Here is a 15,649-nt window from a genome sequence, read left to right as displayed (position 1 = left end):
TGGGTATCTCGTTTATGCTCCCTGCAATACTTTACTAACATAATAGATGGGTCATTGGACCCGATCTACTTCCTTTATTAGTATTGAACTGACCACCTCGTCGCTCGCCAAATGGTAGAGTTCTAAAACATCGCCCTCATCGGGTCGGGTTAAGGTCAGTACGCTAGTAAGGTATTCCTTGAGCTCGTCGAACTCGAGCTGGCAATCTTGGGTCCATTCGAACCCTTTGCTCTTTAATGCCTTAAAGAAAAGCAAACAGTGGTCTGCCGATTTAGACATGAAGCGGCTTAGGGCGGCTATGCGGCCATTCAACCTCTGAACCTCCTTCAGCTTCTGGGGTGGTCTCACATCTAAGATGGCCTTAACCTTATCCGGGTTGGCTTCAATGCCACGCCGGTTAATGATGTATCCTAGGAACTTACCCGATGTTACACCGAACACACACTTGTTTGGATTCAATCTCATATTAAACTTATGCAAAATTTCAAAAACAGAATGCAAGTCTTGTACTAATTCATGTGAGAATTGAGTTTTGATGACCATGTCGTCCACATAGCATTCTACTTTTCTGTCGATTAACGGCGCAAACAATTTATCTACAAGCCTTTGAAAGGTTGCCCCTGCGTTTTTCAACCCGAAGGGCATAACCTTGTAACAGTATAGGCCGAACTCTGTGATGAAGGCAGTCTTTTCTTTGTCTGCTGGGTCCATCTTGATCTGGTTATAGCCCAAATAGGCGTCCAAGAAACTTAGCAACTCATGCCCTGAGGTCGCGTCCACCAAACAGTCGATTCGGGGGAGCAGGAAGCAGTCTTTTGGGCAAGCCCGATTCAGGTCAGTGTAGTCGACGCACATGCGCCACTTGCCATTGGCCTTCTTTACAAGGACAGGGTTGGCTACCCAGCTCTGGTATTGGACTTCTCTTATGAAGTCCGTTGCGAGGAGCTTCTCGACTTCCTCGTCAACCGCTTTCCATCATTCCGGGGCTAGGTTGCGTTTCTTCTGTCTAACGGGCCAATTTGGATCGTAGGGGCTCCTGGACAGAAGCGCCGATCTAAACCGTTCGAGCTGGGTCTGTTGTCGAGGTCGGGACCGCGACTGTTTCTTCTGTGGGTGCGGCTCACTCTTCGCCTTGCTCCGTGGGTCGTTCCAATTCAAGGTCATCGGTCATCTTGGTTTTCCCCTTTAGGGTGGCAACGTAGCACTTGCGGGACTTGAGTCGGTCGCCCCGCGCTACTCCCACACCGAAGTCTATTGGGAACTTCATAGCCAAGTGGTAAGTGGAGACCACCGCCCGTAAGACATGGGTGATCGGTCGACCTACTATGGCATTGTAGGGAGAGGGGGTTGCTACCACCAGGAAGTTGTGTTTGAATCTGACCACACAAGGCCATGTGCAGATCTCTACAGGTACTGTTATTTTCCCAAGGGGCCAGACTTCTTCTCCGCTAAAGCCTACCAAAGGAGTGCCTGCGGGCTTCAGGTCGCTTCTCTGCAACTAGAGCTGGTCAAACGCAACTTTAAAGAGTATGTTAGCCGAGCTGCCTGAGTCGACGAGTATGTACCTGACCTCGAAGTCGTTGATTCTTAGCTTTATTACAAGCGCATCGTCGTAGGGGTAATGGACCCCTCGCGCATCATCTTCTATGAAGAAAATTGGCTCTTCCGTTATCGAACGCTTTGGGGGGTTTTGCTCCTCCTGGGTGACCTCACGAACCAACGTCCGAGCTGCCGCTGAAGTGCAACCCGCAACAATCGAACCTCCCACTACCATGTGGATGGTCCCCCGAACTGGCCTCTCCTCTGGAGGCTGCCTCTGCGGTTGTTCAGTCGGCCTACTGTTGGACTCGGGAGCATCTTCACCGTGCTCCCTTGGCCGACTTGCTCTATTACTATTATTATTATTATTATTATTATTATTATTATTTTGTACAAAGTTCCTCAAATATCCGCGACGGATGAGCTCCTCTATCTCGTCGCGGAGGTTTTTACAACTCTCGATACTGTGACCGTGGTCTTTGTGAAAGCTGCAATACAGACTTATTTCATTCATTGGGATTCCCCCTCAAACGGGGTGGCCACTTCACGTATGGGGCGTCCTTGATCGCCATCAGGATTTCGGACCGCTTTGCATTCATTGGGGTGTAATAAGCTCGGTCATGTGCAGGAGCTCGAAACAATTGACCCAGCTTTGCCCCCCGAACTATTTCTTTTTTCCTTCGGGTGTCCTCTTGACTGGAAGACTCTCCTTCTCTCTTTCTTTTTTCGGGTGCGCTCTCGCCCTTTTGGTTGATCTCCTCTTTAGTGGCTATGAACTTATCCACAAGTTTCAAAAACTTGGTTATGGTCGCAAGTTGGTTGATGACCATGTGCCACTTGAACTCTTTGTGCTTCACTCCCTTCTTGGCTGCTACAAGGCGTGCGGCGGGGTCCAGGCACGGTATCTGCATATAAACATCGTTGAACCACTTGATATAGCTTCGAAAGGACTCTCCCTCTCTTTGTGCTACGTTGAAGATGCTTTCTTCAATTCGCAGACACCGTTTGCTGGTGACAAAGTGGGACATGAAGGCTTGTGCGAACTGGTCCCAACTTCTTATCAACCTGGTGCCAAGTTCTGGTACCACATGCGGGCTGCTCCCCTGAAAGTAGTGGAGAAGGCCACGCACAAGCATGACTCACTGGCTTGTGCCAGGTGCATCTGTGACTAAAAGGCATCTACATGATCATTCGGGTCGAACGACCCGTCATACTTGTCAAGAGGGGGGAGCTTTAAATCCTTAGGCATCGGGACGGCCAAGAGTTCGGAAGACAAGGGGGACAGAACCGAGAGGAGGGGAGCCTTGGCTTCGGCCGAGCCTACCTCTTCTTTGCCCATGAGATCGGGCAAATTGTGGGTGACAGATCGGCGAGCTCGGCGGCGGCGTCTCTGCTTCTTGGTGGGCTCGGCGTTCGTGCTGCTCACCTCCGCGCTGCCCAGAATGGTTTGCACCGGGAGTAGCACGGTCTGTTGGTGATGGCTACGAACAGAAGGGGCCTGCTTGGAGTCTGTTTCCAGGATATCAAACCGGTTTTCATGGATCGGGGTTCCAAACTTCAACTATCGAGGCGACGTTGACCTGCCGAGCCGGGGTCCTCCCGACTTGTCCGCCCGCGGCGAGATCGGGGTAGCCAGTCTCTCCTGTCTACCGTGGGGGGAGGCCTGGTTTTTTGGGAGATTTTGGGGGGCCTCTCCTCGGCCAAAGTGCTCGCTCTGGCGGCGAGATTTGGCTTGCTGCGAGGCTAGGCGCTGAGGCGGGAGCTAAGGCTGCTAAAGCTGAGGTTGGGGCAGCTGGTGAAATTGCTGGTGGTACTGGTACTGGGAGACCTGGTGCAGTACGTGTTGTTGATAGAGCTGAAGTTGTTGGAACTGTTGCATTTGAGCCTCCATGGCCCTCATGCATTGCATCAAGTCCTCTAGCTGGTTCGGTCTGGCTGCTGGGGGCATGACCGAAGGTTCAGTGAACATCGTTCTAACTGTAGTAGGGAGTGGGGTGACGATGGGTGCCATTGTGAGGGGCACGTTCAAGCTGGGGATTTCGTCCACTAAGAGGGGGACGGTGAATTGTCCGATACAGACAATAGGAAGCTGGGGTTGTTCCCTGGAGTTATCCATTTCTGTGCTTCGTCCGACATTGCTAGAGGAAGCCATGAGCGTTGGTTTGTTTCACAGAGGAAGAAGGGACTGAAATAGTTTAGAGAGAAAGGCTTTTTGAAGCGTTTCCCACAGACGACGCCAAATGATGTAGCGCGATCTGAGCACTCCTAACTGACTGCTGACTGGCTCCTTGTTGGCAATGAACGACACTTGAGAAGATGAAATGAAGGATTCCCGGGGGTTTACCCGGTGAGAATACTCCGATGCTTAAGTTAGTATTGTGTATGAGAAGTAATGAAAAAACGAAGGCTAAGAGTGGAGGTCATGCTTTATCACTATATTCGAGGGACTAGAGGTTTTTCCAGAAGTCCTTTCTCCTCTGCCCTGAGGGCTTTTATAGGGGCGCTCTTGTGAGATCGGGTATAACCGCCACTGGGCCCCTGCCACAGCCGTTACCTGCCGGGCTGCGTAGGTGGCCGTTGTGACGTACTCCTTGCCCGGGGAAGTGACATGTCTCCAAAGTGACAGGCACGCCTCCACCTGTTGAGAGACATGGGCGCAGATTGTCGAAAGGACAGGGGCTGTGCTGTTAGTTAGGGATGTGGCCCAGTTTGTCTAGTACAGCCTGTTAAATAGAAGCTTCCTGAGGAATGCTCATGTTGCCCATTTGCGAGCTACTTTGCAGCGAGCTTGGAATACTTCAGGAGTACCCTTAGTAGAATTAGTCCTCGGGACGACTTGTCTGTTTGAGAGCTTGAGCGAGCTAGTTTTCTTAGCTCACAAGTTAAAGTTGCCTCGGAATATCCCTTTCGAGGTAGCTCGGGGAACCTAGAGCTTGCGTTGTGGCAAGCTGCTTTATGGGCCCATTACTTAGTTGTACTGGACCACAATGCTAAACTGTCGCTTATGCGGAGTCAGTGTCCACGTGTCGCCGTTTCATAGGTCGGATCAAATCATCATTCATCATATACAATAATTAAATAAATAGTATAACAAAATTGAAAAAAATATTTATTTTTATAATATATACTATATATATATATATTTAGGTCAAGCCACAGGTTGTGCTAACCGGCAGGCCTTGGGCGGCATGGCACGACAGTGCGGGCCATGCCGACCTGTTCTACTGACCTAAAACCCCAAGCCCGGCATACAATTATGCCAGGTCACGGCACGGCCTGTAAACCTTCATCCAAGCCGGGCCGGTTCAAAATCGTGCCAGGCCTTACTACCTTGATTTTCCTTTGGCCTTTGCCCTTTGGTGCTTACTTCGGAACACCGGATCAACAGTGGCAACCAGGAAATCCACCCGTGAACCCAAGAAAACGTTTTCGTTGACAACTTCCTATCTCTATTCCTGAGCACGGTGTGGGTTCAGCAATGGCTTATCCATAACCGTTGGCCCTTTGCCGGGCACAGAGAATCACCATTGAAATGGGACAGAGCGATTTAAATCATGTGGACTTCGTGGTGGAGAAACCAATTGCAGGGATGCCAGTGGAGCTGCTCGTCTATAACCGAGAGTTCATATGTTGCATCATAAGTCACTCTTCTTCATTGAGTTTACAGGGAAGGAGGAGGAGGAAGAGAAGCAGCTTACGGTTGATCACTGATTGATCCTTTGTCGCCGGCATCGGATGGTATTGATTGCTGATGATCTGATAACAGGGCTAGGTTTGGATGACAGAGGGGGTTTGAGTCGAGTTCTAACATGAGAGAAAAAGCCAAATCGTGTTTTGTGGCCGGTTCAACCAGCCCAACCATTGATAACGGAGAAAGTCTCCGTTAATTCGCGGTTAAGACTGATGAGATGACGTGTTCGCCTTTCATTGATGGGTGCACTCGTTCAGTGCACAGAACGCGGACTCGAAAACATGAATGATTGGTCCAATATCCACCGATTCTACTACTGAGGTCAGGAATCAGGATTCCAATTGGTCGTTCAAATCTACCCGCTAAAAATACGGATACCACCCACGCTTGGTACGTACGCAGGTACAGATTTTGATTGTCTGTAATTGTAACTTCTCTTACGGCTCACGCCGTCTTGTTTTATGTAATGTTTATGTTTACAGTTTACAGTAAATTAAGCAGCAGTTCAATTAAAGTTAAAAACAACAGTCAACTCAAAATATATTGCTGCTTAGTGCCGTTATTTCTCCTCTAGTGTCCGAGCTGGAATTGTGACAAAGACAGAGATTGATAGCCTGATAGGAGACCTCCTCATCTTCTACCTTCATTTTGGTTTCTCTTTTCCTCTATTATCTCTGAAAATCTGATTCAGAATCTATCTGGGCCTTTCTTCCTGATCGATATTAAAGGCGGTGAAAAGAGGGAGAGAGAGATCTGAAATGGCGACATTTGCAGGAACAACTCAGAAATGTAAGGCTTGTCAGAAGACGGTTTACTTGGTGGATCAGCTCACTGCTGATAACAAGGTCTATCACAAGGCTTGTTTCCGATGCCACCACTGCAAGGGTACCCTCAAGGTGTTCAATTTTTCTCTTTTTTCATTTATTTAATTATGTTATTATCCTTCTTGTGTAGTTCATCTACCATATATATGTACAGACTTCCTGTTCCACCATCACTGTTGCTTTTCCTATGTTTGTCTAAATTCTACAGCAGTCCCCTTCAGTCTTCTTCATGTTCTCATGTTTCCTTTGTTGTTTGATTTGGGATATCTTCTTTGGTAATAACGGTCACGAAGATGTTTATGCCATCTGCTTGTTTCTCCTAATATGGCTGTTTGTTTTGTTTGTTTCTGGACTTTCCACATTTTTTTTCTTTTTTCTGTTGACGACTCCTCGATTCTAATTTCTAAATTTGTTCTTTTTTCCTCTTTCTTGAAAATTTTATTTTTCTTTACTGATGATGTCGCTTATGATCTTTCCTTGTCTTCCCCTGCAAAGATTTTAAACCTGAGATTTCTGTATGGTGGACTCTGATTTACATGCTCGCTCTTGCTTTTGACAAAGGTCGACTTCTCTTACCATGTTATCTTTTGGATTGTCTCCTTCTTACACAGATCGATTTCAAATTCAGTGCTTTCAGGACTGTTCTCTTACGCCAAATAGGAAACTTGATGCTCTGTAACTCACATGGTTTTGGTAGAGATATGCTTGACATGATCCTTGATTATTGGCTTTATTCGCTTATCAATTAAAATCATCAATAGCATTCTGTAACTTCTGTGGTCCTGTTTCAATGGCAGATAACACGTTCAGCACAATCTTCTTAAACATATGGTGTTTTGTCTTGTCAAAGCACCAACATGTTTAGCTTGCTGTAGCTACTAAATTAAGATATGTGAGATAAACACAAAATTAAATCTTTATGTGACTCAGATATCATAACGTGCAGATGATCCTACTATGGAACCTCTGCGACATGCTTGCTTGGTGTTTCCTAACAAATCTTATGTCAGTTCATTTTGGTGTCACGAGTAGAAGAAACAAACCTGAACTTGGTCAAGAAACACTTACAAGCATGTCATTCTAAGATGGTTGCCTTGGTGACATGACAGGAAGACCCAATTAGATGCCCTGAAAGAGGCAAATTTAATTAATTACCACTGTAAATTTTAGAATGCTGAACCTTGGCCTATCTGATTGAGCAGGAAGCAAACATTTGAAGCTTCGGGCTTCCTAAGTGGAGGCCTATCTGACTGGATGTGCTCTGTTCTTTGAATTTGGAGATATACATTAAACATAGTATGAAGTCTGAATATCCAGCACAGCTGCGAAACTAATAATTGAAAGAATAAAAGCAGCCATTTTGTGCACTCTGAAATTCAAAGCAGCATCGAAGTCATAGGATATCATAGGGAATTTTTGAAGAAGAGTATCTTGGAGGAATAAAAAATAGTTGCAGTTCTGTTTTTTTTTAATCATGGAAGATTTTTGAAGAATATCTTTGTTGTTCTGCTTTTACTTTTCAAGTTTTATTGTCATTGCATTTTGGCATGACAGATTATCAATGATGCAGTGTCTCTGAAATTATCCAACTTCATCTACTTTTTAGCCATATCAACCATCTGGATTTGCTGTTGGAATGTAACTTAAAAAGACTTGCCAACATCATGAATCAGAACCGAAGATATGAAAAACAAGAATAACACAGGAATTAAACAGGAGTAGGAAGGCCATTGCATGATTTTAGTAGATCCACCATAACATATTATTTTCTTTTGAAGCATAGTTAACTATTTCATGATTTCTGAGCCACATGTTGATAGTTATGTAGTAATTTGAGTTTATGATATTAAATATCATATCTCTGCTACTGCCTTGATCCTTTACTTCTTAAAATATTAAGAGAAATTATGAGGATTCTTTGAGTTAGTGGAGTGAAATTTCATCTGATGGCATAACCATTGCCTCATCAGTAAAAAGTCTCTGCACTAATGTAATTTTATATTTCTCCAGTGAACCTAAAATCTAGCTTCTGTTGGTTATTTAGTTAAACTTGAATGTATAATTTCCTATTATGATAGAGTTTTTTTTGCATGACTTGGTGATCAAGAGAGACTTGTAACTTGCAATGAATCTAGCTTTCTTTTTCTGGAAACATCTGCAGCTTATACATCATAGGACATGGGTGTTATTGCATTAATGTTGCATCATATCTTTCTCTTTCCGTTTCTGAGAGACCCATGTAAGATTTTAGTGACCAAAGTGTTGTGTGAACTATTGGTGATGCCCAAATTCCTCATCCGACACTGCACACAATTAAGATATTATACACATCATCATCATTGGATAGTTGATTAACAGATATTGCACATCATCTTATATTTATTTCTTCATCTGTAATGTATAATTTTGATCTGTTGTTTCTCACTACCCCTAATGGTTAATGGTGTTAATTTTAACAGCTTAGTAACTATTCCTCTTTTGAGGGCGTTTTGTATTGCAAGCCTCATTTTGACCAACTCCTTAAAATGACGGGCAGTTTGGATAAAAGCTTTGAAGGTGACTAGCAGGCAGTCAATTACTTCCAGTCATTTTTCCTGTTAATATTCATTTGAAACTAATCTGAACCTTTTCCCTAATTTTTCAATTATTTTCTAGGTGCTCCAAAAGTTTCAAGAACAGATAAATCGGTTGATCAGGTATGCTTTCAAGATTGGAAATACTTTTTCCTGTTACATACAAATTTTAATTTAATATTAGAGTTTACTAAGTTTGTTTTGTTATGAGTTAATGAACAGGGTAATGCCAACAATAAAGTTTCAACTTTGTTTGCTGGAACTCAAGACAAATGTGTTGCTTGCAAGAAAACAGTCTACCCAACTGAGAAGGTATACCCTTATCTACTTACCTATTTTGGTTAGAACATCCAGGATGAATGTGTTGTGAACTTACGAGCACGCAAACTATTATCTGCTTGCAATATTCATCCAGTGAAACATTTAACTTTTCTCTATGTTTGCACTTTTTGTATTGGGTAAATTGCAGATAGGTACCCTGTACTTTGGGGTAGTGATAGATAGGTACCCTGAACTTTCAAAAATAGACACTTAGGTCCATCCATAGTATTCCGTCAGTTAAACATTACATAGTGCCGAGAATACCCTTGTGTATTTCTGAGATCATTCTCGGGTAGCCGAACGTCTTCCCATGATGACGTTCTCACATGGACAGCAAATAACATATTCAAATTCTCCAACAACGGTATTCTCTGGTGACGATTTTACTCTGTAGAATGATCTTAAAAATACATGAGAAGGTTACTTTAGACATTATGTAATGTTTAACTGACGGAATACCTATCTGTCACTACCCCCAAAGTACAGGGTACCTATCTGTAATTTACCCTTTTGTATTTGATTGTTTGGGTTAGAAGACTAGAACCATCACAATTATTCTGTTTTTGATAATACTCTTTTGTCTCTTTCCTTGGTAATTAAGCCCCAATAGGTGATAATGAGGAAACGTACACTAAAATGGTTCTAGTATAGGTAAGGTCAGCTGACCTTAAATGGGTTCAAGCCTGCATTACTACAGGCTCTCCATGGTAAGGTCAGTGGACCTCACATGCACCCTGCTCTGTCCCCACCCCTTCCCCCTACCAAATAAATAAAAAAGATGGTTCTAGTGTGCACCCTACAGGCTCTCACACTTGCCAGCCTGAGATTTTACCATTACACCAAGTAATTGCCCCTTTGCACTAGAAAGTGATAGTATCAAATTACTAAAGGTATTGCCAGTTCTATGGAAGTCTACTTCATTGATAGAGGTGCCTAGAATAATACTTGATATAGCTGCCGTCTTGACTCAAATTATTTGTAGTAATGAGTTTGTGACACTCGTGCTATATATAAAATGTTCATAGTAAAGGTCTACTCTTGAGTATCCTTTACACATGGGAAATTCTAGTATTGTAATCATGTTCAGTTTAGATTAATTACTTTTTCTTGATGGTGGGCACATGCTTAGAATATTGAATCGAGTATTTATATTTCACCATGTCCATAGTCCAATTTTGGAAAACATCAACTATATATAACTGTATGCTTTGATCCAAATGTAGTCAGAATTCCTTGTCTGTGTATGTGGTGGTCCTTTGCAGTAAGGTTTTTTACCAAGTCAGTTATCTGAGATTTTTTTTTTCACTTCAATAGATAAGGAGCAGCCATCTATATTTTGAAGAATAATTATATCATAACAAACTCAAAATGAAAATAAGAAATCATTTTCAGCGGTAAGTGAAAGTTTGTCATGTGTGGGTGGTGAAACATTTCCTTTCATATATTCCAAGAATCTAGATAACAATGGTGTCTCATGCCCACTTAACACTGCATTTTAGTTGTCTGATCAAATGGATTTTTTTTTTCTACTTAAGAGGCATAATAATTTTATTCTTATCTTCTTTCAGGTTGCAGTGGATGGCAGCTCATACCATAAGGCTTGCTTCAAGTGCACACATGGGGGCTGTGTGATCAGCCCGTCTAACTATGTTGCCCATGAACACAGACTCTATTGTAGGCACCACCATTCTCAGCTCTTTAAGGAGAAGGGGAATTTCAGCCAGCTTGACAAGAATGAACACAGCAAAGGGATGACTGAGAACACAGTGTCTGAGTGATGCATGGGAATTATGCATATTCTTCTCTTGGTGCAGTGGTCTATGTCGTCTATCGTAGACTCGATGTACTGGTGTAAGACCACATTTAAAGTTGGATTGATCAGCATGAATTGGAGGCAGGTTCTGTTTATAACAATTAGTAGTACAAGGTCTTCCCTAGTTTTATCTTTATTAGGAGGTCTATATTCAAGAGAGGGAGGCTTCAGTTGTTGATTCTTTTTGATTGTGAGTGAGTTTGAATGAATTAAAGTTTAGGAGAAGCAGGTTCTGTTTATAACAATTAGTAGTACAAGGTCTTCCCTAGTATGTGCCGGCCTTGGAATAGGGTTTTTGTCATATCTAGTAGTAACTGGTTTGTTGTTGTAAACTTTGGAATGCTTTCTCTTTCGAGTAACAACCCTGCCTGTTTATGTTTATTTTCCATATGGTGTAGTTACGTACCTGGAGTTTGAGGAGATACATGCTCAGGCAATGGCCACATCAGGTGGTGGTGCCATGCATCTGAATCCCATGTAGACTCATAGTACATATAAGAACTGTTTTAAGTTAACCATTATCTCCGTTATATTTATGTATTGTGTCTAGGAAAAGCCCTGAACGTAGAAGACAATCTTTTTAGCTATTTGCCCCCGGATATCTATCTTATTTGATCACTTGATTGCAAATGTCCTGATGATTTTCTGCTACTCTATCCACCACCTAAATGCCCTAGAGAATGTTCCCCAATTGACTAAGATGCCCCCGGATATCTATCATAATTAATTAAATTTCAACATACTCATACCACCTCCAAACCCCAACCCTGGTGATAGGCTGATAGCGGGATTCAACCACGGGTCCCTGCTAAAAGCAGTTAGAGATCTTCTAGTTCTGAACTCATTAACAAAAAAAAAAAAAAAAGTCAGAAACCTTACCGATCAAGCCACCGTCACCATCAATTGGACCCCTTAAATCCATTGCATTCGTTTTTTAGTATTCAGGCTCTATCCTTTCCATTTAAAACGCATCATCGAATTCCAGGTTTAGCGAGAGAGAGAGAGAGAGAGAGAGAGAGAGAGAGAGTAAGCATGATTATGATTTACCTTAGCAACACCAGATGCATTTGATCTCACGATACAAACCATTCCTACCATTCAAAGCTCAATGGCTGACATTCAACAATTACACTCTGTCAACTACCTCTCCGACAATCTCCAAACCGACCAACAGGGCTTCATTCTTATTCCTAAATCCAACAATACTTTCTCAACTGCTAAAGCAAGGTTTAGGATTATCCCAGATCAAGCAGGTACATGCCCAAATCATCACCCATGTCCTCTCTTTCTCTCACACCATTTATTTTCTTGGAGCCCTCATTCGCTCTTATGCCTCCACAAACAACCTCCGTTACGCCCGGATCTTATTCGATCAGTATCCTTCTTCACTACCAACCCTTGTATGGAATCTCATGATCCAAGCCTACTCCAAGACACCCAATTCCCGAGAATCACTCTATCTCTTCTGCCGCATGCTTGCACTTGACCCGTCCTTGGCACTGGCAGTGAAACCTGACAAATACACCTTCACCTTTGTGATTACTGCGTGTTCCCGTCTTCCAACGCTGGTGGGTTACGGTGAAAACGTTCATGGGATGGTCATAAAGAATGGTTACGAATCCGATATCTTTGTGGGGAATTCGCTAGTAAGCATGTATTCCATGTATGCGAAGATGGTGGACGCACAGAGGCTTTTCAATGAAATGCCTCAGCGGGACGTGGTCACTTGGACTAGTCTTGTTTGTGGGTACGCCAAGTCCGGGGGGTTGGTTAAAGCTCGCGAGTTGTTTGATAAGATGCCGGAGCGGAACGATGTTTCTTGGGCTGTTATAATTGCAGGTTATGTTGGTAGTGGAAGATACAATGATGCACTTCAACACTTCCATGGTATGTTATGTCATGATAAGGTGAAGCCCAACGAAGCAGTTCTTGTCTGTGTGTTATCGGCTTGTGCTCATCTTGGGGCCTTAGAACAAGGGAAGTGGGTTCATGTTTATATAGACAAGAATGGAGTTCCAGAGAGTTCAAACATTTCCACTGCTCTCATTGATATGTATTCAAAATGTGGGGGGATAGATTATGCCCGCCGAATTTTTTACGAGACAACTAAAAAGGATGCTCTCACATGGACTAGCATGATTTCGGGGTTGTCGATGCATGGTCTGGGTAAGGATGCTCTACAGGTTTTCGCCCAAATGCTAGCAGAAGGGGTTAAGCCAGATAGCATCACTGTCCTTGGGGTATTAAATGGTTGCAGCCATTCGGGTCTGGTAGAGGATGGTTGTTGTATCTTCTATAACATGCAAAACTTATGGGGGATTGAGCCAAAAATTGAGCACTATGGGTCTCTAGTAGACCTTCTTGGTCGTGCTGGACAATTGGAAAGGGCATTTGAAGTTGTCAAGAGCATGAGGATGGAACCTGATATCGTTGTATGGAGGGCCTTGCTTAGTGCCTGTAGAATCCACGGCAATGTTGGCCTGGCGCAGAAAATCATAAATCACATTGCCCAATTGGATCCCAGTCATGGTGGAGGTTATGTGTTACTATCGAATTTGTATGCATCTCTGGGTCAATGGGACAAGGTAGTTGGAATGAGGACCTCAATGGGTGAGAGAGAGGTTGAATCCAGTCCTGGTTGTAGCTGGATTGAGGTTGATGGTTATATTCATGAATTCCTTGCTGCTGACCGGTTGCATCCTCAGCTTGTGGAGATACAAAAGAAACTGAGTGAGGTACTGAAAAGAATAAGTATCGAGGGATACTATGTTCCTAATACAAAGCAAGTTCTGTTTGATTTAAGTGAGGAGGATAAAGAGCAGGCAGTGTCTTGGCACAGTGAGAAGTTAGCAGTGGCTTTTGGGCTGCTTAATAGTGTGGAGGGGACTCCCATTCGAATAGTAAAGAATCTAAGGATTTGTGAAGATTGTCACTCTGCTATGAAGGCCATTTCAAATGTTTTTTGTAGAGAAATTGTTGTCCGAGATCGTTCTCGTTTCCACACCTTTAAAAATGGTGAATGTTCATGTATGGATTATTGGTAGATAAAAATTAGTTCATATTGCTAAACAGAACCAATATGATCCGGTTTGAACTGATAAAATGCCAAAGTAGAAATGCCTGTTGGCTCTATCAAATTGAGCAGTTATAACATTTTAATCTAATTGTTAAAGGGAAATTCATGTCTAAAACTTGCCTCCATCTTTTAATAGCATACTGAGCACATAGGTTTTCACTGAATATTTTGTTGCTTGACATGATTTCGTAGTAGAACAGGTATAATTGAATCTGATCGGGTGAAATGGACCTATTTCCACAGTTAAGACTGATGTGTTGTCCCATGTGGAAGTGTTTTTATCCTCTCTAAATAGTTAATATTGATGCATTGCACCTTTTTTTTTTTTTTGATAATCAATCATTGTTTTTTCTATAATAATCACTTACATCATCCTGGGACACATTTGATTTAACCAACTAGAAATGAAAATCGATTCATCTTTGAGTATAAATTAAGAAGGATACTATTTTATTTAAAGTGATCTATTTTTATTTGATGATTATAGCCAATCAAATCAAAGCCTCAACCAAATGGTTTGTCGTCAAACCAAAGCATCTACCAAATGGGTTCCCATAATTGTTTATATATCAGTTCCAAAAGAAGCCGACCCCAGTATCCCACCAATTGTCTCAACTCTCAAATAAACTAGACAGATACGCCATATTTATGCTCTATAGGAGGTGCTACATGTGTAATGTGTTTTTATGTTGCTCATACTTTGAATTTAGATTAAATTCTATTAAAAGTTTAAAACGTTTCAACACTCGATCAGAGGCGAGATATTCAGAATGCATTTGCATTTGCTGAGACTAGACACATCTAAGATCCACTCTGTTGGACCCGTAATTTGTGATACGTGATAAGACGGATTAATGGACTCCACAACTCTTCCCCGCCTCTCCATGGTCCATAGAAAGCCTGATATTACGAAGAATTCATTTTCATAGTGAAAATATAACCATTTGATATTTTAATTTCCGTTTTAACTTAAGAAGTTCAGTTTAAAAGTCAGCCCTATAATGAAATACGAAATTTTACCATGTCACAGAAATCCAATTGGGCCAGTTCTTGTGGACAGGAAGAGGGATGAGCCATTTGGTGATGTGGGCCCAAGCTCCAAGGACAGGTAAGGTCTAAAATAACACATTGCAATTCAAAAAATTCAAATTAGCGTATGGTGGAGAATGGAAGTTGGGATGATGAACTACAAGATGGAGATCGATCTCCTAATAATATAAAACATCCAAAAAAAAAGTAACGAAATGAATTTGTATGCGTTTGGTTCCATGACATTTATAGATAGGGTGTTTCTCAGATAAATATTTTATTGAAAAGCATCACTTTAAACGTGTGTTGTTTTCGTTGTTTGATTGGGCATTTCAAGTAATACCCTATAAAGCTATCTTCTACCTCACCTTGGTTGGGCATTTTAAGTAATACCCCGTAAAACTATCTTCAACCTCAGCTTACAATGCTCCAGATCAGCATTACAGCCATTGAGAGAAATCAAAATTTACATAAATCCAAGCATTTCTGTTTTTTTTTTAATGTTTATTGTTACACATTTAAACCAAACAGTGGTTTCATGCGAACATTAACACCATATGTAAGTGGCACTGTGACATGTGGCGGCATTTTTTTTCAAGAAATGTCCACAGAACCAAACTTAGCCTTAGGACATAACGTCTAACTTTGAGCTTTACCACTCTCCAACCTTTTTTTTTTGGCACATCCAACAATTCAATGTAACAGAAGATTATTGCCTTCCACACGTTTTCATGAATCAGATTATTGCGAAGCTAATAACAATTTGTGAGTGAAAAGCACGCA

The 15,649-nt window shown here is 42.3% G+C and overlaps 1 protein-coding gene and 1 pseudogene across 2 annotated transcripts; both read left to right on the top strand.

Annotated features, from left to right (window-relative positions):
• The first annotated feature begins 4,701 nt into the window (after positions 1-4,701).
• Positions 4,702-11,147, top strand: LOC148862930 (LIM domain-containing protein WLIM1-like). Its single transcript, XM_088977224.1, has 6 exons — positions 4,702-5,620; positions 5,713-6,126; positions 8,514-8,610; positions 8,710-8,750; positions 8,850-8,939; positions 10,517-11,147. Exons 2-6 carry the CDS (start codon positions 5,989-5,991, stop codon positions 10,724-10,726), a joined length of 576 nt encoding a protein of 191 aa, XP_088833350.1. The 5' UTR covers positions 4,702-5,620; positions 5,713-5,988; the 3' UTR covers positions 10,727-11,147.
• A 148-nt stretch (positions 11,148-11,295) lies between these two features.
• Positions 11,296-13,952, top strand: LOC148862929 (pentatricopeptide repeat-containing protein At3g62890 pseudogene; annotated as a pseudogene). Its single transcript, XR_016109748.1, has one exon. The product of XR_016109748.1 is annotated as a pentatricopeptide repeat-containing protein At3g62890 pseudogene (transcript).
• Positions 13,953-15,649: the final 1,697 nt, after the last annotated feature.

Source organism: Nelumbo lutea, chromosome 3 (genome assembly GCF_056320005.1).
Source record: "Nelumbo lutea isolate HS-2025 chromosome 3, American lotus-T2T, whole genome shotgun sequence".
NCBI lineage: Eukaryota > Viridiplantae > Streptophyta > Magnoliopsida > Proteales > Nelumbonaceae > Nelumbo > Nelumbo lutea.
The sequence above is the reverse complement of the archived record's forward strand: the minus strand, read 5'-3'. Positions and strand labels throughout refer to the sequence as shown.

Bases quoted from the DNA above. Each gene is read 5' to 3' on its own strand.
- LOC148862930 (XM_088977224.1), top strand. From the start codon at position 5,989: ATGGCGACATTTGCAGGAACAACTCAGAAATGTAAGGCTTGTCAGAAG. The intron at 6,127-8,513 runs GTGTTCAATTTT...TAATTTTAACAG, and splicing joins ACTGCAAGGGTACCCTCAAG to CTTAGTAACTATTCCTCTTT. The intron at 8,751-8,849 runs GTATGCTTTCAA...GTTAATGAACAG, and splicing joins CAGATAAATCGGTTGATCAG to GGTAATGCCAACAATAAAGT.